This window comes from Lontra canadensis, unplaced genomic scaffold (assembly GCF_010015895.1).
Source record: "Lontra canadensis isolate GAN:19392208 unplaced genomic scaffold, GSC_riverotter_1.0 scaffold107, whole genome shotgun sequence".
NCBI lineage: Eukaryota > Metazoa > Chordata > Mammalia > Carnivora > Mustelidae > Lontra > Lontra canadensis.
In genome coordinates, this window is record NW_022631101.1 from 3,550,198 (window position 1) to 3,575,092 (window position 24,895).

The following is a 24,895-nucleotide window of genomic DNA, read 5'->3' on the forward strand; positions in this document are numbered from 1 at the left end:
TCTCCCGGCAGGGGCGGACGGGGACTGAATGTTAATCGCATCCCGAGTGAGTGTGTGTGTGCGAGAACAGAGCGAGTGTGCGAGTCCCTCCCGCTCCAGCTCCTCCGAGCAGCGCTGCTGCCGCCACCCTCCGCCCGCAGCCGCCCTCGGCCACCAGTGCCCAGCTGGGGGTGTCGACCTGGGTGGGTCCGCCTGGCCCCCAGGGGTCTCTCGTGCGTCTGCCATCTGCCTGGTGAGGATCTGTGTGTCAGGGTGTCTGGGGCTGGGCTGGTGAAGGGGGGGGTGTGTCTGTAAGGGCTGCGGCTGCTGAGGGAGGGAGGGAGGGAGAGAGGGAGGGAGGGAGGGAGGGGTCTGTCTGTCTGTACCGACTCTGAGCCTCCTGCCTAGGTGTCGTGGGGCCCCCAGTTTCCTCCCCCCAGCCCCCCAAACCCTAATGGATGGTGTGTACCTGGACTCTGTGCCTCCTGCCTGCGTCCGGCCGGGCGTCTGGCGTCCCCAGCTGCCTGTGTCCTCCTGTCTGTCCGAACAGCCCTGGACGGCAGTGGCAGCCCGGCCCCCATTGGACCCCCTGTGTGTGTGTGTGTGTGTGTGTGTGTGTGTGTGTGTATGTCTCCCTCCTCAAGCTCCGGGGGTGTTAAGGGGGAATCCCAGGGAAGTGAGGCCGTGCGTGTATGCGTGTGTGTATGTGTGTGTTTCTGCCTGGGTTTGAGTGTGGGGGTGTTGAGGGGGGTCTGGAGGTGGCCAAGCGAGGAAGGGACAAGCGGGTCCCCAGACAGGCACCCTCCCGCCGCTCACACAAACGCACACACACCAGCCGCGGGCTTCAGAGGTGACCCAGACAGACAGACAGACACAGACGCTGGAAAGGGGGGGGCGCTGAGGGCACAAAGGGTGGGGGTGCGAATGAGCCAGGGAGAGGCGGGACCGGACACATGGACAGGGGGGAGGAGCCGGGGCTGAAGCGGCAGAGGGGGGCACCCCAGGTGGGCGGAGGGGGGATCCCCACGGGGTCGGGGCGGTGAGAGGACACCCCGACAGCCTCCGCAATGTCCGGGGCCCAACTTCCAGCGCAACATGTGTAGCCGCGTCCTCGCCTAGTTGGGGTGGCTGCAACCTTGGGGGACAGACAGGGCAGGACGGGACCGAAGACCAGGAGGGAGAGCCAGAGGAGCCGGGGACAGGCAGGAGGTCCCCACCGCCGCTGCTGCTGCTGCCGCCACCGCTGCCGCCGCCGCCCCGGGGCCTGGCCCCCCAGCGGTTCCCTGAGCCCTCCGCCGAATCTTTGGGTCGCTGGACTCTGGGTTCCGGTCCTGCCCCCCCGCAATACCCCCCACAGAACAGGGTCATGAAAAGGTAAGGCCCGGGTAGGGGATGCAGGGGTGGGATGGGAATGTGGACCCCCAGATCTAGGACAGGGAAAGTTGGCCAGGGGCCTCAGGGAGGGGGGGTGGCATGGAGCAGGGGTCTCTGGCCCTCCCCAGCTCCCTTGTCTCCTGGAGGCTCTCCTCCGCCCCCTCTCTTTCTCCCTCTCTGAGCCCCTTTTTCCTGGGTCTCTACTCCTCAGACCTCCTAACCCCCCATTTCTCGGACACTTTGCACCCTCTCCCTAGCACTGCATACCTGACACCCCATATCTGTCTCTGTCCCCTACCTCTCCATCCCATCATCTCTTCCCTCTGCATCCCCCTGCCCGCATCGGTCTCCCCCCTCGCTGTCGAGCCCTCTCCCTCTCTCCTCTCGCTCTCCCCTCCCTTCTCAGAGCTATGAGTCTGCTATTAATACCCCCGCCAAGGACCTTGAGGGCATCCAGGCCCTGAGCACCCCTCACCCCAAGCTACCACCCCTTCCTCAAGGTTCTGGAATACCCTTCCAGCCTGTTCTGAGCACCAGGATTAGGGTGGGGAGAGAACGGTGTTGAACGCGGGGGCGGGGGGGGGACCGGAATGCCGTCTGCAGCACGCTTCGAGGGGGGGGGCGGGCTGTTGATCAAAGTGGCCTCTTGCCTCTTCTGTGATGGATTGAGGGGGGAGTGATGGAGACAGGGACACCCCAGGAATCTCTGGCACCCTCCTCCTTCTTAGCTGGGGGACAGCCTGTGCTGTGTATAGGACCTGAGTGGGATGACAGGAGGCTGGAGCTGGCGGGGAATGGGGGGGACCTCCCAGGATGTTGGGACTGACGGGGTTTGAGGCAAAAAGGGGGTTCTTAAGAGAGGAGAGGGCTATGGACCTGAATTCCTGGTTTCTGGGCATAGAGGAGTCTGGGCACCCAGTTTAGGGGCTGGGGGGTTCAAGAATTCTGGGTCCTGGGAAAAGACAGAACTGAGCACCCGGACTCCCGGGTCCTGGGGGAGAAGGGTGCTGAGACTCATCTTGAGTCTTTATGGGAGAAGTTAAGAGAGAGCTTCTGTGTCTGAGGGAAGAGGGGGCTGGGGGCCCAGTCTCCTGAGTCTCCGATAGGCAGGGGATGAGAGGGTTCGGCTCTTGGGCCCCATGGGAATGGACCTGGGGACTGAAACAAGGTGGAGGTTGAGGGCCTGGGCAATGTGATCCCTGAGGGCATAGGTTCTGGGAACTGGGCCTCCAGAGTCCCCCAGTGGCTAGAGATGCCACTACTCAGACCCTAGAGGGGTGGGAGACTGCCCTCGCCACGATAAGACTCGGCACCCAGCTTCCTAAGAAGGGTGGGGCCGGAGTTGCCCTCCTGGGCCTCAGCGGGGAACAGGACCCTGGGGTCCCCAAGTACAGAGGCCAAGCAGGGGTGGGTCTGAGAGAGGCAGAGGAGGGTCTGAGGGATGAGAAGCCACGGGGAAGGGAGGAGAGAATGAGTGTTAACCCCGCGGGGGCCAGGCCACAGCTGTGGGTTATTTTGGGGTGGGGGGGTCTATTCTGAGCACTGATTGAGCCAGCTGCTTGGGGAAGGGCAGAGGAGAGGAGGGGCCAGGGGAGCCAGGATTTGGGAGGGACGGGCACACTAGGAGTCCCCACCCCCATCCCTGGGGAGACCGTGGCCCAGGATCCCTAGTAAGGCAGGTGTGGGGGGGGGGGGGGGGCGGGAGCCGGGGGAGGGGGGGGGGGGGGGGGGGGCGGGCAGTGAGCCCTGTAAGCAGGGGAAGGGGTGTGGGCCTTTCCCCCACCCTATCTGTGGGGTAGAGGAGGCCTGTGCTACCATGGCAACTGGACAGGAGCCTGATTGACAGCCAAGAGAGAACTCTTCCCCCTCTGGACACTCACCCCCTCAGGAAGCCCCTAGTGCAGGCTCTAATCTCTCTCTGGGAACCGGGAGTCCAGGCCCCCAGTGCCCTCCTCCTTCAGACCCAGGAGCCAGGAGTCTGGGCTCCCAGCCCGACCACCCCAGGAAGCTAGTATTCAACAGGGGACACAGGAAGAGATGCTGTATTTCCTCTAATTTACTAAATTGCTCTGGGCTGGGAGCCAGGGACCCTTGCCCCCCCCCCAGCTCTCCACAGCTGTGCCCCCCAAACCTGCAACCCAGTCTGGGCCGTGACTCTCTTTCTAGCTCTCATTGAGACTCGGGGGGGATAGGGACAGTGTAGGGGGACAAAAACAGGTTGGGGGTTGTGGTCGAGGTGGGGGGTAAGGTCCTGGGGGTGTTTTCTCTCCTTGGGATGCCCCGCTCATTTCTTTTTCTCTCTTCTTTCTCTCCCCCCACACACCTGACCCCTTTTCCCTTTCTCATTTTTTCCCCTCACTTTTCTTCCTTTTATTTTTGATCCCTCCTGCCACCCGCCTTCCCGGCCTTCCTTTCATGTCTGTGCTGGGCACCTCCCTGGTGGGGGTCTTGATCTTTGCCTTGGTTCGCTATTTCTGTCTTCCTATGTTTTCTGTCTGCTCTGCCTGCCTCCTCCCTCAATCTGTTCTGTTTCTCCATCTCTTGTGTGTCCGTGTCTCTCGGTGGCCGTGGGGTCCATCTCCGTCTTTCTGGGCTTCTCTCCATCTTCCTGTCTCTGTCCAACTTTCTCGCCTCTCTTATCTCTCCCACCTTCCTTGCCTATCTCTGCATCTCTCCCTGCCTCCCTATCATTCCCTCCCTATTTCTGTCACTCTGTCTTATCTCTCTCTGCCTCCTTGCTCTCCCTGTCTCTGTCACTCTGGCCCTTTCTCTCCTGGTCTCTGTTTCTCCTTCCATCTCTCTCCTTATTCCTGTCCATGTCTCTCTCTGACCATCTCTCTCTGGCTGTGTTCATCTCTCTTCGCATCTCCCTCGGTCTCTCTCTGCTCCTATTCTGATCCCATCTCTGAGGGTCTGTTACCCATCTGTCCTGTCTCATTATCCTCCCCATTCCTGCCTTGTCTATCTCCTTTCCCTATCTCTGTATCTTCTTTGTCCCCATTACCCACCTCCACTTTCCCTGTCTCGTATCTCTGGCTCTCCCTTTGCCTGTGTGTGTGTGTGTGTGTGTTTCTCTCTGTCGCTCCCTGTCTATTATCCCCACCTTTCCCTCTCCTCCCTATCTCTGCGTCTCTCCCTCTCTGTCTCTTCTTCTCCGTGTCTCTGTCTTGTCTCCTCTCTCTGTCTCCCCCTCTCTGTGTCTTCCTCTCATCTGTGTCCCTCTCCGCTCCCGGGGTCTCCCCGGCTCGGCGCGCCCGCTCTCCCGTGTCAGAGGCCGCCCGGAGGGGCCCGCAGGCGATGCGCGGCGCCGGTGGCCCCCGCGGCCCTCGGGGCCCCGCTAAGATGCTGCTGCTGCTGGCGCTGGCGTGCGCCAGCCCGTTCCCGGAGGAGGCGCCGGGACCGGGCGGGGCCGGCGGGCCCGGCGGGGGCCCCGGCGGGGCGCGGCCGCTCAACGTGGCGCTCGTGTTCTCGGGGCCCGCGTACGCGACCGAGGCGGCGCGCCTGGGCCCGGCAGTGGCGGCGGCCGTGCGCAGCCCTGGCCTGGACGTGCGACCGGTGGCGCTGGTGCTCAACGGTTCGGACCCGCGCAGCCTCGTGCTGCAGCTCTGCGACCTGCTGTCGGGGCTGCGCGTGCACGGCGTCGTGTTCGAGGACGACTCGCGCGCGCCCGCCGTCGCGCCCATCCTCGACTTCCTGTCGGCGCAGACCTCGCTGCCCATCGTGGCCGTGCACGGCGGCGCCGCGCTCGTGCTCACGCCCAAGGTGCGCGCGACCTGCGGGGGGGGGGCAGGGCCAGCCGCGGGTGGGGGAGGCGGGGCCGAGACGGAGGGGCTGCATCGCGACCGAGTGGGGTCCGAGGGTAGAGTCCGGTCTAGGGGAGGGGCGGGGCTGACTGGGGGGCGTGTCCTATAGGGTGAGTGGCGCCCGCAGGGGGACTGACCCAGGAGCAGGGTGACAGACAGGCCTGTCCTGGGCAGAGTATACGGAGCACTGAGGGTCTCCGGGAGGACGGAGTCAGGGGAGGGAATGGAATCTGGGGAAGAGGCGGGGTTAGGGCAGCGAGGGGCGGGGACTGGGAACAAAAAGGGTGTGCCAGAGGGGGCCAGCCCTGAGGGAGGAGTAGGATCTGGGGATCAGCAAGGAAGGGGTCAGTTGGAAAGGAACGGGGTTCAGGAAGGGGTGGGGTCTAGTGAGGAGGCAGGAGCCAGGAAGGCAGGGAGAGGGCCAGGAAAAGGGTACGCAGAGGTCAGGGTACTCAAGGACTTGGTCAACTGATTTGGCCAGCTGAGAAAGCAAGGGCTCTCGAAGTCTAGGTGGGAGGACAGAGCCGTCCTGTGAAAGGAGGGGCGGGAGGAGAGGGGTCGCAGATGAGCTGGGGAAGGGCAGAACCATGCAGCCAGGAAGGGGGGGGGGCAACGGCAGTCGGGCAAAGGGAGAGCTAGCTGGTGAGGCGGCACAGAGGGAGGCCAGGAAGATGGCCGGGCCTACGCTCAGGACGAAAGGGGCGAGATCTAGAGTGGGAAACAGTCCCGGGAGTGGGGTTTGGGCAGAAGCACAACCCCAGTCGTAAGGTGTGGAAAGCGAGAATCCAGAAGCTGGGCCTGGGAGGCTGAAGGCCTACCAGAAAGGCAGGCCCAGCCAATTAGAAGGCCAACCCAGGAGCCTGCAGGAGAGAGGGGTAGCGGGTTGTGGCCTGGAAAGAGGCCTGCCACCCGAGGGCACGGGGTGGGGGGGGGGACCAGCTGGAGCAGACTTCTGGTAGGAAAGGAAAGACCTGGACCGAGCCGGGTGGCACGCACTGAGAAGGAGAAGGGATAGGCTAGGACGAGCTGTAGGAGAAGGGGCGGGGCCTGTTTGGGGGTGGAGCCAGTGTAAGCGGTACTAGGGTGAATGGGGCCATCTAAGTGGGTGGAGCCTAAGTCCCCACCAGTTCCCCACGTGGAGGGCCAGTAGCTTCGCGACTAAGTCCCACTTACATCCTGGGACTTGCACTTCTCTCCTGTCCAGGGCATTCTGGGAAGGGCCTCTGGCCAACTTTCTTCTTTTAGACAGTTGCCCAGAGATTTGCAGGCAGATCACCTTCGACGTGAACTGCTACTCCCTGCTGCCGCCTTTATGGCCTACAGAGATATGTGGTTCCCCTGCCTCCACTGATGCTGAGAAGCGTGGAGCACTCTACTCTGTCACCTGGTACTGTGGCCCGCTCGGGTACACGCGTTGTCTTTTGGGAAATACAGTCCCTTCGTATCTCGGGATGGAAGAAAGAGGGGTCCTCATAGGGCCGTTGTGCTTCCATTGAATGCTGGAAACGTGGCATATCTCCGCTTGCCAAGGATGAGGTCCTCTCAGGATTCTCATTGCAGGCTGGGCGGCCTCATCCGCTCAGGACAACTGTCTTCTGTACGTAAAACCACAGGCACATGCCTAGGAAGAAAGTTCACTACTTCTCACTGAGGGCTGACTCTGCGCAGGGGCTGTTTTAGTTCCGCGGAAATATAGCTGTGAAAAGGTGGGGGCGAGGGTGGAGAAAAGACAGGATCCCTGCTCTCTTTGGAGCTTGCATTCTAATGGGGATACAGAAAGCAAATAACAGATTGTGAAATCCGTCCTGGCAGAAGGGTAGGATGGCAGTCAGGGGAGGCCTCCCTGAGGAGGTGGCAAATGATCTCGACCTGAGGAATGAGAAGTGACAGGTCCGGCATGAAGGAGCTGAGGGAGAGTGTCCCCGTGAGAGGCAACAGCTAAGGGCCAAGCCCTTGAAGCTGGAAGGAACTTGATGTGTTTGAGGAAGAACAGAGAGGTGGGGGTGGCGGGAGATGAGGTCAGAGAGGCAGCAAGGGCCAGTCCATGCAGGGCCTGTGGGCCAAAGTGAGGGCTTTGGCTTTGACTCTAAGGTAGGAGTATTGGAAGGTTTTCAACGAAGAAGAGATGGGATCCAACTAATATTTTGGAAAAGATGACTCTGGCTGCTGATGGAGAATGGACTGGAAGATGCAAAAATGTTAGCAGCGGTCACGAAGCTGTTACAGTTCTCTAAGCAAGATAGCGGTCAACGAGAGTTGTGATGGAGCAGTAGTGAAGAATGGGGTTGTGGTTTTTTGCTTTTGTTTTTTTAAGAGTTTATTTGTCAGAGAAAGAGAGAGCACACAAGCAGGGGGAGCAGCAGGCAGAGAGAGACACAGGCTTCCAGATAAGCAAGAAGCCTAGTGTGGGGCCCCCATCCCAGGATCCTGGGATCATGACCCAAGCCAAAGGCAATCACTTAATCAACTGAGCCACCTAGGCATCCTGTGAATGGGGCTGTTTTGAACAGAGAGCTGGGAAGACTGGAAGATGGCCTGGATTAGGTGTGAGGGAAAGGATGGTTTAGCTTTGGGAGCTGAGCAGCTGAGTGAATAAGGAAGAGAAGACCCAGACAGGTTTGAGCCTGGGGAGTGGGGGTTGGTGAGATCAAGAATTCCGTTTTGACATGCTGATTTTGAGATGCTGCTTGGAAATCCAAGAGGAGATGTTGAGTAGAAAGGGGGATAGGTCTGTCTGGAGTTCCCGAGAGAGAGGTACAGTGAAAGGAGAGGAGCCATCAACATATTCAGGGCAGCATAATAAGAACTTTCTGCAATGAGGAAGATGGTCTGTATCTGCTCTGTCCAGGATGATGGCCACTGGCCATGTGTGGCTTTTAAGCACTTGACATGTGGTCATTGCAGCCAGGGAACTAAATGTTATTTAATTTTAATTAATTTAAATGTGTGGCTACTGGTTACCATAGTGGATAGCACAGAAGACCGTATTTTTTTTTTCAAGATTTTATCTATTTATTTGACAGAGAGATCACAAGTAAGCAAAGAGGCAGGTAGAGAGAGGGGGGAACAGGCTCTCTGCTGAGCAGAGAGCCCAATTCAGGGGCTCAATCCCAGGACACTGAGATCATGACCTGAGCCGAAGGCAGAGGCTTTAACCCACTGAGCCACCCAGGTGCCCCAGAAGACCGTATTTAAACACATGGGTCTAGATGAGATCACCAAGGAGAGAGGACAGAGAAGAAAAGAGAACACTAGAGCACACTAGAGCACTTCTGTGTTTAAAATTCTGACTGAGGAAGAGTCCAACAAAGAAAACAGAAGAAATGAGGGAGGCAGGAGGAAAACCAGAGAACTGCAAGTCCCCTCAGCAAAGCCGCAACCTGCTGGGAGAGACAGTACCTTCCGTACCCTCTTTGCACGCTGGGAAATGTAGTCCTTCTCAGTAGATGCTGGGGACTGTAGTTCCCTCCCTGGATGCTCTGTGTGTTCCTAGGGTAATGTTCGCTGCTGTGACAGGTAACCCCCCACGTCTCGATGGTTCAACCCAATGGAAGGTTGTTTCTCACTCATCTAAAATCCAAACAGGTGTTCCTGATTAGAGGTGGCTCTCTGCCAAAGGATGACTGAGGGGCTCAGGCTCCTCCCTCTCATGGCTTTGTAATCCGCACAGGACTTCAGAGTTCTCTCCTGGAGCCTCTGCATGTGTTCTCAGGGAAGAGAGTAAGGTGCACGGGGGAGAGCTTTTCTGGGTGAATCTAGAACTCAGTCCCATGGCTAAACCTAACCCAGGCCTAGCTCTGTGCACCAGCAAGGAAAAGGGGAGGGGTTTGGTGAAGATGCTATGCAGTTGCCTTATTGAGACCTGTGACATACCCGTGGCCACCGGGAGCTAGGATGCCCTCATCAGTTGCTGGGAGATGAGGTCCATTTGAGCACTGGGAACTGAAGGCCCGCTCCTGGTTGCTGGGAGCTGGGGTCCCCCTGTGGGGAAGCTTGACATCCTCCTCCTCCTCCCCGCAGGAGAAGGGCTCCACCTTCCTGCAGCTGGGCTCGTCCACAGAGCAGCAGCTCCAGGTCATCTTTGAGGTGCTGGAGGAGTACGACTGGACATCCTTTGTGGCGGTGACCACACGTGCCCCCGGCCACCGGGCCTTCCTGTCCTACATCGAGGTGCTGACTGATGGCAGCATGGTGGGCTGGGAGCACCGCGGGGCACTGACACTGGACCCGGGAGCAGGCGAGGCCGTGCTGGGCGCCCAGCTCCGCAGCGTCAGCGCGCAGATCCGCCTCCTCTTCTGTGCCCGGGAGGAAGCCGAACCCGTGTTCCGGGCAGCGGAGGAGGCTGGCCTCACGGGGCCTGGCTACGTCTGGTTCATGGTGGGGCCCCAGCTGGCCGGAGGCGGAGGCTCAGGCGCCCCGGGAGAGCCCCCTCTTTTGCCAGGAGGAGCCCCACTGCCTGCCGGGCTGTTCGCCGTGCGCTCGGCTGGCTGGCGGGATGACCTTGCCCGGCGTGTGGCCGCTGGTGTGGCCGTCGTGGCCAGAGGTGCCCAGGCTCTGCTACGTGACTATGGCTTCCTGCCCGAGCTTGGCCATGACTGCCGTGCCCAGAACCGCACCCACCGAGGGGAGAGTCTGCATAGGTGAGTGGGGTTGGTGTGGGAGGGCTGTGGGAAGGTTCCAGACCCTGACTACTCACTGGCTGAGCAGCCTCAAATGGGTCACATCCCCTCTCAGAGCCTCAGTTTACTTTTCTGTAAAACAGATATAGTTCGCTCTCCTGCTTGGGGTTAAATCAAATTTGGAAAAAGGACCCAAGCCACAGTGAGTGTATTGTGGTATTTCCTGATTTTAAGATGAAAATTTCCCCCCAGTTTCATGTCTTTGAAATCAAGATATACTTTACAGTTGATGGCTTACAGCACCTTTTTCTTCCCTAGAAGTTTTTTTCTTCCCTAGAAGATGTACCCTATAGTTGATGACATCTCGGGTATGATGATATTCCCTAGAGTATAAGCTGAATTTCAGCAACAAAATGACCCAACAATCCAGAGGCCCAAGAGATAGAAGTTGTTCTTCCTCACTTTACAAACTGGAAACGAGGGGCTCCTGGCTGACTCAGTCGGTGGAGCGTGCAACTCTCCAACTCGGGGTTGTGAGTTCGTATCCCATGGGGACACGGGGTGTAGAGATCACTTTAAAAAATATATATTTTATTTATTAGAGAGGGAGAGAGAGTACAAGCAGGGGGAGCGACAGAGGGAGAGGGAGAAGCAGACTCCCCGCTGAGCAGGACCCTGGGATCATGACAGAACCGAAGGCAGAACGCTTAACCAACTAAGCCACCCAGGGCACCCCTAAATCGCTTAAACATAAAATCTTAAAAAAAAAAAAAAATTCCAGAAATGAGTGTTCCAGGTTATCAGGTGGCTCTGTTGTTCCACGTGATGGGCCAGGAACCCAGGACCCTCCCACCTTGTTGCTCCGCCACCTTCTGGTGCAGTCGAAGCGGGGTCAGCCGCACGTGTGAATTCTAGCTTGTGAGAAAGGAGAAAAGAGAAAAAGTGGGGAGCAAGCAATTTCCTTCCTGGCAAGCGAGACAGTGGGGATGTCCTGGAGCAGCCGGGGCTGCCTTATTGGTTGTTTACAGGCGCGTCACATGCAAATTATTTAGACTCCGATTCTGATTGGCTAGCGACTGCGGCGGAGGCGGAGGAGGTGCAATTGTCCTAAGGTCTTTCTTGCATGGGGTCTGGACTAGAGGACCGGGAGGTGTGGACTCTAGCTGGACAGGTGTGTGCCTGGCTTACACACTGTTGTTGTATTATTTTTTTAAGCTTTTATTTATTTATTTGACAGAGATCACAAGTAGGCAGGGAAGCAGGCAGAGAGAGAGGAGGAAGCAGGCTCCCCGCTGAGCAGAGAGCCGGATGGGGGACTGGATCCCAGGATCCTGGGATCATGACCTGAGCCGATAGCAGAGGCTTTAACCCACTGAACCACCCAGGCGCCCCAACACACTGTTGTTTTAGAATAGAACAGGGTTTGGTGCATCTTGGAAGGAGGTGGTGACAGGTGGAGAAGAAAACCGAAGGGACAAGAATTGAGAATTGGTGACTTGGGGGGACAGGATCCTGGGACAAGAGGGTGAGAAAAGCATTCCTCGTTCATAAATACTTACTGAGCACCCGCTAGGAACTAGGGCTCATGCTGGGCTCTGGGAACACGGAGATGAATAAGACCATGGACTTCTCTTCAAAGAACACAGGGTCCTGTAGGGGTGGCAGACAGGGACGGGATAATGACAACACAGTGTGATGCTTGCTATCACGGAGGTGGCCCGGGCATTGTGGGAGAACCAGCGGGAATACTGTCTGCGCCAGGACATTTCTGGTTGCCGGAGGCAGAATCTCATTCAGGTTTCCTAAGGGAGAAGGGGGTTTACTGGGAAGATAAACATGCACAGAAACCCAGACGCCAGGAATTGAGGCCAAGCCTGGGGACCAGCTACCCTTTCATCTCTTTCTGATTGTCTCCTTCATACTCTCTCCACCTCCAGCCCTCTCTGTCTGACCTGCCACTCCCAGAGGCTGTCCAGTTCTTCTCTTACCACTCATTGTTTACCCAGAATTTCTGCTCTCTCTGCTGATCCTCATAATTTCAACCTATCCTGTCCACCACCCATTCCCCCCAGCACCCCAAATCTCACAGCCAATGTCTTCCCAAAAGACAGATTTCATTGGCCCCAATCAGCCTTCCAAACTAGGCTACTCTGTCATGGGTCAGTGTATGGGGTCAGGGAGGTCCCCAAGAGGAGGAGACATCTAAGCAGACACCCGACAGATGAATGGCTCATTCATTCATTTATTGAATGAGTCCTTATCAGAGTCTGCTACGTGCCAAGCACTGCTTTGGGCACAAAGGTACATGGTGTTGAACAAAGTCCCTGTTCTGAGCCAACAATCTCATAAGGGAGACAAACAGTGAACAAACAGGATAAAGAAGAAATACCAGCAAGTGATGAAACAGGTAGAATGTGGTAAGAAATGCCCAGGGTGCAGGGCACCTGGGTGACTCAGTGGGTTAAAGCCTCTGCCTTCGGCAAGGGTCATGATCCCAGGGTCCTGGGATCGAGCCCCACATCGGCTGTCTGCTTAGCAGGGAACCTGCTTCCTCCTCAATCTCTCTCTGCCTACTTGGGATCTCTGTCAAATAAATAAATAAAATCTTAAAAAAAAAAAAAAGAAAGAAAGAAAGAAAGAAAGAAATGCCCAGGGTGCTAGGTTAGGTGAGGCTGTCTGGAAAGGTCTTTCTAAGTAGATGAAATTTGGATGTAAGAAAAAAGAAATGGGCAAAGAAAAAGAGCCAACCGTTGGAAGATCTGAATGAAGAGAAGAGGGGGGACAGCAGGTGCAGGGGTGCTCACTCGGGCTGGAACTGCCCATTTGGGAGCCTGAAACAAAGCCATTGTGGCTGGAGCTTAGCGAGTAAGGCGGGGATAGGGTGTGAAGAAACAAGTGAGGCCCATGTAGCCTCAAGCTCATATAGGGCATTTTGGCCACAGTAAGGAGTTTGGATTTGATTCTAAGAGCAGTTAAAATTTCAGGCAGGGGGAACAGCATCGCACAAAGGCCCAGCAGGGAGAAAAATTCAGGCATGTTGGTGGGACCGCAACAGCTCAGGGTGGATAAAGGGAAGAGAATTGGGGTTGAGGGTGATGAGGCTGGGGGTGGGGGCAGACAGGGCCAGGCCACAAGGGCCTCAAATGCCAGGTTGAGAGGCTGGACTTTGTTCAGGAGCACTGAGGAGCCATGGGTGGGTTATGAGCAGGAAAGGAGCTGAGTCTGTTTCACATACAGAAAGACCGCTTGGGGGTGGAGTGTGGAATAGACTAGAGGAGAGAGAATGGAGGTTGGGGGCTTGGCAGGAGGCTGGGGCAAGGGTCCAAGGGGTCTGTGGTAATGGAGAGGCGGGATGACATGGAGAGATCCTGGGGGCAGGAAGGTGGCACTTGGGGATTGAGTGCGGAGGCGAGCGAGGAGGTGAGGATGGCAGTTGAAGGTCCCGTGCAGTGACTGGGGCGTAGGGACAGGCCTTCACGGTACAGGTGCCACGAATTGTGAAGATCATCTGAAAGTCCAGAGGCCTCCTGGGGCTTCTCCCAGAGGAAGGGACACTTGAGCTGAATCTTGGAAGGCATCAGAATCAATCAGGGTGAGAAGGGACAGAAAAGCACTTTTCAGGCAGACAGCATAGCCCCTACAGTGCTCAAGAGATAGGAAACCACTCGATATGTTTTGGGGGCAACTTTGCATTCAGAATGGGCTTGGGGTGGAAGGAGTTTGAGGGGAGGCAGGGATCAGAGATGGGCCGGCACAGCCAGATGGGGCCAGAACACACAGGGTCTCTTAAGAGGACCTCAAACTCGGGCTGAGGGTCTGCGACCCTGTTCAGGGGGTGCTGGGTATCAGGCAGAGACTCCTGAACAAAGAAGGGGAATGTTTGGGTGTTCAGGGTCTTGGGGGAGAAATTCCAGCTAGGGGCCAGGGCTGGTCCAGAGAAAGGGGATTTTTCTCTGCCTCCAGCCACTTAGGTCCAGCCCAGGTACCCACATGTCACCTCCCTTCCTCCTGGGCAGGTATTTCATGAATATTACCTGGGATAACCGGGATTATTCCTTCAATGAGGATGGCTTCTTGGTGAACCCCTCTCTGGTGGTCATCTCCCTCACCAGAGATAGGACTTGGGAGGTGGTGAGTCCCCGCCCCAACCCCAGGCACGGGGAGAGGGCCTGGAGTCCCAGGCACTGATGGGGAGGGTGTGGGGACACAGACCCCTTGGTGCGGACCGAGATGAGGACTCTGGCCTCTGAGGGAGGAAGGAGGCCGGACTTCTAGGTCCTGGCAGAAGTAAGTGGGAGCCCGGACCTGTGGGTTCGAAGGGGAAGAGGGAAATGGGGCCTAGACTCCCGGATCTAAGGGAGAAGGAGCTGGGGCCCGGGATTCCGAGGAAGGAGGGCGCCGATGGCCAGGACATTCTGCAAAGTCCCCGCCCTGGAGCCTGAATCCCCTTCTCTTGGCCAAGGTGGGCAGTTGGGAGCAGCAGACTCTCCGCCTCAAGTACCCGCTGTGGTCCCGCTACGGCCGCTTCCTGCAGCCGGTGGATGACACGCAGCACCTCACCGTGGCCACGCTGGAGGAGAGGCCCTTTGTCATTGTGGAGCCCGCCGACCCCATCAGTGGCACTTGCATCCGGGACTCTGTGCCTTGCAGGAGCCAGCTCAACCGCACCCACAGGTGACAGCCCGGGCTCCAGGGCTTGCAGCCCTGCAGTCCTGGCCCCCACCCCCTCCTCCCTTGGAATTCAGAACCCACAGAGCCCTCTAGCTTGGTCACCCTGGGCAAGTCATGGAACTCCTTTGAGCCTCAGTTTCCCCAGAAAGCGCTAACCATAGTTTTAGCTGCTGTGTGTCTCTCCCGCCATACCCTCATCTCATGAGAGAGTCTGAAGTGGGGTGGGGGGAATCCCCAGCATCCCCAAGCCTGCTCACTCCCCCGCAGCCCTCCTCCGGACGCTCCCCGCCCGGAAAAGCGGTGCTGCAAGGGCTTCTGCATCGACATTCTGAAGCGGCTGGCGCAGACCATCGGATTCAGCTATGACCTCTACCTGGTCACCAACGGCAAGCACGGAAAGAAGATCGACGGCGTCTGGAACGGCATGATCGGCGAGGTGGGGCGCCTGATGGGAGTGCGGGTGGGAAGGAGGCGGGCTTGGGGGGGGCCACCGCGCTGGAGCTCTGTGGCTGGAGGGGCGTGGCCAGAAGGAGCGAAGCCGGGGCCTTGAGGGGCGGGGCCTCGACTGGGGGCGGGGCCACAAGGCAAGAAACTGGGGGCGGGTGGGCGGGGCTAGGAGGTTGGCCCTCCCAAACGAAGGGGGCGGGGCCGAGAGGACTGAGCCCAAATCCAGAGAGCGTGTTCTAGGATCCGGACTGGCCTTGGCTACCTCTTCCCAACCCTGCTCTCCGCCTCTCACCTCCTCCTCTCCTGCCCCACTCTGCGACCCCTTCGGCCACCCCGCCACCCTCCTAGCCCTCTCTGTCACCCTGTCACTGGTCACCTGGGGCTGGTCTTGTCCACCATCCGCCTCTGTGCGCTTGACCCAGCCAGGTTCCTTCACCCCCTCCTCGAACTCACCCCAGGTCTTCTACCAGCGTGCGGACATGGCCATCGGCTCCCTCACCATCAACGAGGAGCGGTCCGAGATCGTGGATTTTTCTGTGCCCTTCGTGGAGACGGGCATCAGCGTCATGGTGGCCCGCAGCAACGGCACTGTGTCCCCCTCCGCCTTCCTCGGTGAGCCCCGGGCCCTGGGACGGCAACACCGGGACACCTGTGTGCTCAGTTCCCATCCTGGTATTGCCTGTCCCCGTGCCGTGACTGGTGAGGTGGTGTCGCTTCTGACCTTGGGTTTCCCAATCTGTAAAATGGGAGAAGCCATTTTACCACGAGGCCAAGGGAACTGGAGCTTCGGGAACCTTCTCTCGAACATTCTCCTCAAGGCCCTGCACCTTGTGTTCTTGTATTCATAATTTCGTGTTCTTTTCTTTTTCTTCTTTTTTTTTTTCTTAAAGACAGCCCTCCACATTGTATAAGCCTCAGGCCCCCACAACCCCTAAGTCTTCCCCTGTATATGAGATGAGGAAAAGGGATTAGCATGAGAGTGGCACATGGTAAATGCTCCAGTCACTTCTCAGCGTTTACTGAGCATCTATCGTGGGCCAGGCTCTGGGCTGCAACCACACGCCCCTCTCCTCTAAGAGCTCTTGGCCTCATGGGGAAGAAAATAATCTCTTAAGGCAATACATGGACAAGATCACTTCAGGTGGTGATGAATAGTATGAGAAATTAAGCCAGGGTGAGGAGGTGGAGAGGAATGGGGCTGTGCTGCCAGGAGAGGGCAAGGAAGGCCCCTTTGGAGATGGGACCTGAGAAACCGTTCCAGGCAGAGGAAACAGCAGGGGCAAAGAACCCAAAGCGGGACTGTGTGTGGAGTATTTGGGAAATAGCCGGAAGTCTGTGTGACCAGAGGGGGCAGTGAGTGATCGTGAGGGGGTGGGAGGCAAGGGCTGAGAGGGAATTGGGGGACGTGGGAGGAAAGTGCAGGGCCTTGGTGGCTCTGGTAGGAAAGTTGGGTTTTACTCTTAGGGCAATGGCCAAGATTTTAACTGTAGATGGTGGGGGAGGGGGTATATGGTGAGATCTAGGCTTTTAAAATATCCCACTACAGGCAGCGTGGGCAGGAGGCCCATGAGAAGGCAGAGGTCTGCGCAGAGAGGAGGTGGATGTGGGATAGGAAGATGATAGCGAGGGTGGGGCGAGTAACCAGGCTTGGAGTGTGGGTAGGAAGCTGGCCCCTGATGGGTTGGTGGCTATGAGGTGGATGGGGCAGGGATCTCGCTGAACTTGGAGACAAGAGAAGGAAAAGTGAACATCAGGCCAAGGGCAGCTGTTCACGTCAGTTCCCTCTTGCTCTCTGAAGTCTGGGCAAAGCTCCTGGGAGTGACAACGCTGAGAGAAAGGACATCTCTTGCTTTACGTTTGGTTTCTGTCTGTTTCGCCAAGAACATCTCTGTGGCCGTCTCTTGGCCAAGGTCTCTGCAGGGCACCCTGAGATGCACCACATGGGGCCCCTGCCTTCACCAGGGAAGTGACAACGTCATTTTATGCCCCACCATGTTGCCCAGTAGAGGCAACAGGAGTGTCCCGAGATGCCTCAGTGACAGTCCGGGGTGATGACCCTGTTGTGATGGGGGCAGTCCTGGCCACTTGCGCTTAGCGTGGCCCAGGGAGGGCAGATCACCTGGTATGAATCTCAAGGAAGCGGTGATTTGGGTTCATTGCCAGTGTGAGGAGGAGACACATGGGTGCAAGTGTGTCTGGTCGATGGGTCAGCGTGGCGGGGGTCGCAGGGACGGTGGAGACAAGGCAGAGAGAGTGAGGCTCATTCTGGAACCGTGAGTTCTGGCCAGTTAAAGCACTGGGCTCTTGAGAGAGCGATCAGGCCAGAGAGGAGGCTGGAAGCAAGGCTGAGGGGCAGTAACTTTCATGGAGGCACTGAGGTGCCACAGGAGGCTGTGAGCAGGGGAGAGGCCAGGTCACCTCTGGGTGCCGAAGGAGCCCCTAGGGCTGCAGGGTGGGGTGGAGATGGGCCAGGAGAGAGGATGAGGCCTGAGCCTGTTGCCTGAGAGAATGGGGAGGAAAGGCCAAGGTAGGGGGCAGGAGTGGGGGGGTATAGGCTGTGGCTGCGGAGGGGTAAGGCGGGAGGGAGGGGGCGAGGCTGGCAAATGGGGGGTCGGACTGTGATGGGATGGAAGGATGGGGAGCCTGGGCATGGATGCTGGCCTCAGTGTGGGACATGGTGAGTGGCCGGGGACGGGGGGAGACTCAGGTCTGGGGCTCAGGAAACATTTAGGATCTATCTGCTGACCAAAACTACAGAAATGATTGAGTTGGCTTTCTTGAGAGAGACTGTCTCCCAGGGGTCTAGATGGGCAATGAGGCCTGTCCCTGAGGTGGGGAGCCTGGGAAGGGGACAGAGTAGGACAAGATCCTGTCTGCGATGCACCTTGTTCATGTGTCCATGGTCCCCCCAACCTCCAGTCCTTTGCTTGGCCAAGCCATGACCCCATACCTCCTTGCCCCCAGAGCCCTACAGCCCTGCCGTGTGGGTGATGATGTTCGTCATGTGCCTCACTGTGGTCGCCGTCACCGTTTTCATCTTCGAGTACCTCAGTCCTGTCGGCTACAACCGCAGCTTGGCCACGGGCAAGCGTGAGTCCCCTTCCTCCATCACCTCCAAGTGTCCGGACCACAGATAGAACTACATTTCCCAACAGCCCCTGGGGTAGAGCAGTGGCCTCTGGAGGCTCCAGAGGCCTTGGGAGCTGCTGGGAATCATAGTTCTTTCTGCTCCCTCATGGAGTAGAAGGGATTTCGGGTCCATGTCGCCCTCCTGGCCCCCTGCAGGGCCTGGTGGCTCAACCTTCACCATTGGGAAATCCATCTGGCTGCTCTGGGCCCTGGTGTTCAATAACTCGGTGCCCGTGGAGAACCCCCGGGGGACCACCAGCAAAATCATGGTGTTGGTGTGGGCCTTCTTCGCCGTCATCTTCCTCGCCAGCTACACAGCCAATCTGGCCGCCTTCATGATCCAGGAGGAGTATGTGGACACCGTGTCTGGGCTCAGTGATCGAAAGGTGTGTGTCTTTGGGGGAGAGAGGGAGCTGGCTAGGGTTGGAGGTCGGGCTGAAATTTGGCACATGGGAGGTCCAAAGAGGATTCCTGGGGGGTCTTTTCCCAGGAAGAGTTCCAAAATGGTAGAAAAGAATATTCTGGAAGAGAATGGTTGTTTCACAATGGACTATTTAAATATTCCCAGGAGAAGAGAGTAACCCCAAATGTCCTGGGGGGGCAGTAGTGCCAAATGGAATATTCTAGATGAGTGCTTCTCTCAGAGTGTGATGAAGAGCTAATCTTTGAACTTTCTCCGGTAGCGATCAATGCTTTTGTAAGATACAATAGAAATGAATTACAAGAAATGAAACATAAAATTGAAAACCAAGACATGCACAATTCAAACCCGAATTTTTATGTAGTTTCAACAGACATAAAATTATTCTGTCAAATTGCTCTAAATGCCCAGCGCCTGGCTGACTCAGTCGGTAGAACACGCGACTCTTGATCTCAGGGTCATAAGTTCGAGTCCCACATTAGGTGTAGAGTTTACTTTAAAAAGAAACAAATTTAAAAATCTTCTTGAAAAAACTGCTCTAAGTGCTTATTCTCTTGATTTCTATACTTACGTCATTGCAGATCCCAGTCTGTTCAGGTACTAGTGGTTTGCAGAGCACAGTTTGAGGTTGAAGTGGTTCACTGGATTATCATGACCTATTAGAAGGTTGAGAAATCAGTTCAGTGGATTGCAATAAGCATTTTTATAGGATTTTATTAATTTATTTGTCAGAGAGAGAACACAAGCAGGTCGAACAGCAGGCAGGGGGAGGAGCAGGCTCCCCGCTGAGCAGGGAGCCTGATACAGGGCTCGATCCCAGGACCCTGGGATCATGACCTGAGCCGAAGGCAGACGCTTAACCGACTGAGCCACCTGCGCATCCCAACAAGCATTTTTTTTAAATTACCGAATAAAAATATGTCTGTACTTTTGTTTTAGTCATATATACACTTGACACTGAGTCAGCACACACCTTATGGCTATGTCTATTGTTCAAAGAGTAAACTTTTGGGGCGCCTGGGTGGCTCAGTCGGTTAAGCATCCAGCTTTTGATTTCAGCTCAGGTCATGATCTCAGAGTTGTAAGATTGACCCCTGCATTGGACTCATGCTGAGCATGGAGTCTGTTTAGGATTCTCTCTTTCCCTCTGCCCCTACCCACCACACCCCCGGGCTCACGCTTGCATGAGTTCTCTCTCTCCTTCTCTTAAAAAAAAAAAAAAAGTGTGCTATTTCTGAATGGATTTATAAATAACAATTGCCTCCAGCCCCCCACCAGGCCAACCCCCACCCCTGGGACCTCCCATGATCCAGCAAGCTAAGGGTTAATGCCTGGCACATCAGAGGCCTCTGCAGCCCTTCTTAAACTCTGTAGCCAGTGCCTTTCCAGACTGGACCATGATGAGGCCATGCCGGGTGTTAAATATTTCAGTATTCCTCCAGACTGTATGCATATATGTGTGTGTGCACGTGTGTGTGTGTGTGTGTGTGTACGTGTGGCTGTCTGCAGATGGATCTCCTGGGTGGGAGCAGAAGAGGGTCACGGTGAGCGCGTTGGAGAAACACTTCTGGGCCGGGGTGCCTGCCAGTTGGCAGGTGTCCCCCAGAACAGAGCATCTGGGTCAAGGCTATTCTTGACCCAGATGGCCCCAGGGGGGCGCCCTAATAACTTCCCATTCTGCCCCAGTTCCAGCGGCCCCAGGAGCAGTACCCGCCCCTGAAGTTTGGGACGGTGCCCAACGGGTCCACGGAGAAGAACATTCGCAGCAACTACCCCGACATGCACAGCTATATGGTGCGCTACAATCAGCCCCGCGTAGAGGAAGCGCTCATTCAGCTCAAGGCAGGGTCAGCGCAGACTCGGGCTGGGGGGTGGGGGGCCGCCGGGGGCCCCAAGGATGCGGGCAGAGAGCCAGGGGCCAGGCGCCACTCATCAGTGTCAGGTCAGCCAGGGGTGGTTCGGCCTGGAGGGCATGCCTAGGTGATTGAGGGTGGCAGTGAACGGCGCCCCCCTTGCACAACCAGGGTCCTTGTGACGCCTTCATATGTCTTCAGAGACCCGGGACTTACAGATTCCAGAGCCGGATTGCCGGGGTTCAAATCCAGGCTCTGTCTCTTCATGGCTGTGTGATCTTGGGCAAGTTACTCAACCACTCTGAGCCTTCATTTCCTCCTCTGTAAAATGGGGATAAGAAAAGGACCCACCTCCTAAGGTTGTTGTAAGAATGATTATGGCTGTTATGATTGGGCTGTATAATATATTATTTGGTAGCGGAAGTGCCAGCTCGCTGTGGATACTTGCTGCTGAATGATTATTTTCATTATGATCATTAGGTCTGAACCCACTGGAATGGATACTTGGATGAGGTTGTTTGTTTGGTTTTGTTTTCGAACTTCAGTTTCCTAAGTCATGGGGGTAAAATTAAGTTCAGACTCCAGAGTACCGACCAAGATTACAACAAAGCTGATTACAGTGACTTTCTCCCTGCTCCTCTTTGATTTCATCATTAGCACGCATCATTTATTTTCTTGGCCCCTCATCTATGCCAGGCAGTCTCCCTCCATTCAAGGGAGCTTGGGTCCAGGGGTGGGACATGAATAAGAAATGTACAAACGGAAGAATCAGGATGATCCAGAAAGTGATCGTAAGCTAGGGCGTGACTAAACTGGGATATATTCACCAAGGTGTTCAGGGTGGGCCTCTTGGAGGAGGTGACTGGAGCAGAACCCTGAGGGAGGTGAGGGCTAGCCTCGTGGACTCTTGGGAGGCAGAGCCTTGCAGGCAGAGGAAACAGGGTGTGCAGATGGCGCAAGGCAGGCGAGGGATTACTGGAGAACAGCAAGAAGGTCATTGTGGCTGAGGGGCCGGGAGGGGGCGTTAGAGGGGAGATGAGAGTAGGGTACACGGGTGAGCCCTGAAGCTGAGATCAGGGTTGCGTTTTCTTTGAAGGGCAGCAAGAAGCCATGAGGCAGGGAGATTTTAAGTAGGGAAGGATGTGATCTGATTTCCATTTGCAAATGCCACCCCCACCCCCCGCCCCAGTGCAAGGTGGAGAATGGATGGACAGACATCAGTGTGGTCCTTTGGATCACCTTCCCCACGTAGCTCGCCCCCCAAGCAGCCCCTCCTTTTTACCCCTCTGTCTTGATTGGGATTGTTGAGCCACAAGAAAAGAAATGCAGCCAACCGGGTGTAAGGAAGAGGGTTGGGTAAGCATAGTGATGTGGGGGGTATGCATCGCGATGCAGAACCAGTAGCAGGAAAGAAATCTGGGCTTTGTGGGAATACCAGCTCTGTGCCGGGCACAGTTCCTGCACTGGATACCAATAGTCAATAAAAGAGGTAGGTCACCTGGATCCTTAGGACTGCTTAAACAGAGAGAGGTTTCTTTTTCTCTCTCAGTAAGAAGTCCGAGGCTGGCATGATAGCTCAAAGATACCATCAATGACCCAAACTCTTCCCATGTATTTGTTCTGCTAACCTTGGTGCCTAGACCTTCTCGATCATTGTGCTTGCCTCATGGTCACAAGATGGCTGCTGCCCCTCCGTGGAGCCCATCTTGGTTGCAGGCAAGAAGGAGGAGAAAGAGGGAAAGAGTGGATTTCCTCCTGGCAAGGCCTTGCCTTTTTATTGGGGCAAGTATGCCTTTCTGAGGAACTTGTGGCTGTTTCAGAGCGTGTGCCGGAGGGTCACTCCCAGTTTCAGAGGAAGCTGGGAAATTGAGTGTGTTGGCCTCCCAGGATCTGTGGTAGACAGTGGCAGAGGGAGAGGCTGCAAATGGAGATTGTGCCAGCCAAGCCATCCGCCCGAGTCCCGGCCTTGTGGAATGTGTAACTGTGCCGCCAGGTAGCCTCCCTCTTGCCTCTTTTCCTTCTCCGGGGCTCTACTTCCTCTCTCTGGACTTCTGGGGGGTCACAAGGTCTCTCGTCTCTGTCTCTCCCTGTGTCCTCTCTGTGTCTTCTTTCCCCGCAAGCCTCATTTTGGACACTGAGCCCCTTCTCATTAGTCGCGTGTCCTTTCTCTCTGCCCCACTCCACCCCTGGCAGAGAACTGCCCTTTTCTCCTCTACCCTCCCCCTCGAAGCACCATGAACTGGAGGCATTTGGGGTAACAAGCTTTTCTTTTTCCACCAAGACTTTGGGCAGCCCGATGGCTAACGTTTGCAGAAGAGTACACACGGAGGCTTGCATACCTCATGTCAGACTGTTGAAACTTTATCAATTGTGCTAACCGACCATTCATGAGGTTGGGTCCTCCTGCCTTGACAAATAGACCTTAACCAACAGAAAGGCTAAACAAGTTCAAGTTCGGAATTCTGCCTTCCAGGAGAGCACCTGACTCCTTGTCCTCCCACCTGAATCTGTCTGCTCGTCTCTCGCAGCTTCTCAAGGCTGCCCGCATTCCTTGGCTCCTGGCCCTGGGTCCTTGAAACTCTTCTAGCATTGTCACAGCTTCTACTCTGACTGACCCTCCGCCCTTCCTCTTGAAAGGACCTTGTGACGACATTGGGTCCACCCGCATAACCCAGGCTAATCTCCCCATCCCAAGAGCATTTATTCACATCTGCAGAGTCTCTTTTCCAGTGTAAGATTACAAGCTCCAAGTATCAGGGTGTGGATACCTTTTTTTTTTTTTTAATATTTTCAAATTTATTTATCTGAAAGAGAGAGAAAGAGAGTGTGCGCAAGCATGAGTGGGGGGAGAGGCAAAGGGAGAGGGAGAAGCAGACTCTCCACTGAGCAGGGAGCCTGACATGGGGCTTGATCCCAGGACCCTGGGATCATGACCTGAGCGGAAGGCAGGCACTTAACCGGCTGAGCCACCCAGGCGCCCCAGAGTGTGGATATCTTTAGGAGGCCATCATTCTACCTACTCCAAGTTCCCAGAGCATAAATACCCAACAGAGATATAGATTCTGGGTGGGTACAACTCCTTGGCCCCAGGATTCCTCTGGAAAAGGGGGGTGGAGTGGGGATGCCCAGAAGCACGGGGTCTAGAGTAGCAGTCCCTTGCAGGAGGTCTGAGATGGGTACTGAGTTTGGAGAATCCCAGGCAGAGGAATTAGGACACAGAACAGGAAAAACTGGTTTTTAAGTTGTGCATCTCATCCATCCATCCATCCATCCACTCATTTTTTCTCTAGAGACCACCCATCCAGATCGTCCCATATAATGTTGGGGTGCTGGTGTCCCCCAAGCAGTATTCTGGGGGTGTTTAACAGCACTGATTTTTTTAAAAATTATTTTTATTAACATATAATGTATTATATGCCTCAGGGTTACAGGTCTGTGAATCATCAGGCTTACACACTTCACAGCACTCACCATAGCACATACCCTCCCCAGTGTCCATCACCCAACTACCCTATCGCTACCCTCCCACACCCCCGGCAACCCTTAGTTTGTTTTGTGATATTAAGAAGAGTCTCTTATGGTTTGTCTCCCTCCCGATCCCATCTTGTTTCATTTTTTCCTTCCCTACCCGCCACAGCTGCCCGCCTGCCTCTCAAATTCCTCCTATCAGAGAGATTATATACTAACTGTCTTTCTCTGATTGACTTATTTCACTCAGCGTAATATCCTCTAGTTCCATCCACGTCGTTGCAAATGGCAAGATTTCATTTCTTTTGATGGCTGCATAGTATTCCATTGTGTATATATACCACATCTTCTTTATCCATTCATCTGCTGATGGACATCTGGGGTCTTTTCATAGTTTGGCTATTGTGGACATTGCTGCTATAAACATTCAGGTGCAGGTGCCACTTTGGATCACTACATTTGTATCTTTAGGGCAAATACCCAGTAGTGCGATTGCTGGGTCATAGGGTAGCTCTACTTTCAACTTTTTGAGGACCCTCCATACTGTTTTCCAGAGTGGCTGCCTCAGCTTGCCTTCCTACCAACAGGGTAGGAGGGTTCAATTCCCCTTTCTCCGCATCCTTGCCAACATCTGTCATTTCCTGACTTGTTAATTTTAACCATCTGACCAGTGTGAGGTGGTATCTCACTGTGGTTTTGATTTGTATTTCCCTGATGCCAAGTGATGTTGAACACTTTTTCATATGTCTGTTGGCCATCTGGATGTCTTCTTTGCAGAAGTGTCTGTTCATGTCCTCTGCCCATTTCTTGATTGGATTATTTGTTCTTTGGGTGTTGAGTTTGGAAAGTTCTTTATAGATTTTGGATACTAGCCCTTTATCTGATATGTCATTTGCAAATATCTTCTCCCATTCTGTCGGTTGTCTTTTGGTTTTGTTGACTGTTTCCTTTGCTGTGCAAAAGCTTTTGATCTTGATGAAGTCCCAATAGTTCATTTTTGCCCTTGCTTCCCTTGCCTGTAGTGATGTTTCTAGGAAGAAGTTGCTGTGGCTGAGGTCAAAGAGGTTGCTGCCTGTGTTCTCCTCAAGGATTTTGATGGATTCCTGTCTTCCATTGATGTCTTTCATCCAT

At 55.5% G+C, this 24,895-nt stretch overlaps 1 protein-coding gene across 1 annotated transcript in view; it reads left to right on the plus strand.

Moving 5' to 3' along the window:
* The first annotated feature begins 76 nt into the window (after positions 1-76).
* Positions 77-24,895, plus strand: part of GRIN2D (glutamate ionotropic receptor NMDA type subunit 2D) — a 39,410-nt gene continuing 14,591 nt past the window's right edge. The window contains exons 1-11 of the mRNA XM_032839173.1: positions 77-232; positions 1,069-1,353; positions 4,625-5,115; positions 9,177-9,796; positions 13,792-13,906; positions 14,238-14,449; positions 14,714-14,882; positions 15,352-15,505; positions 17,858-17,983; positions 18,179-18,408; positions 20,130-20,290. Coding sequence (XP_032695064.1) covers positions 4,651-5,115; positions 9,177-9,796; positions 13,792-13,906; positions 14,238-14,449; positions 14,714-14,882; positions 15,352-15,505; positions 17,858-17,983; positions 18,179-18,408; positions 20,130-20,290 — 2,252 coding nt within the window. The 5' untranslated portion in view covers positions 77-232; positions 1,069-1,353; positions 4,625-4,650. The remainder of the gene's footprint in view (positions 233-1,068; positions 1,354-4,624; positions 5,116-9,176; positions 9,797-13,791; positions 13,907-14,237; positions 14,450-14,713; positions 14,883-15,351; positions 15,506-17,857; positions 17,984-18,178; positions 18,409-20,129; positions 20,291-24,895) is intronic.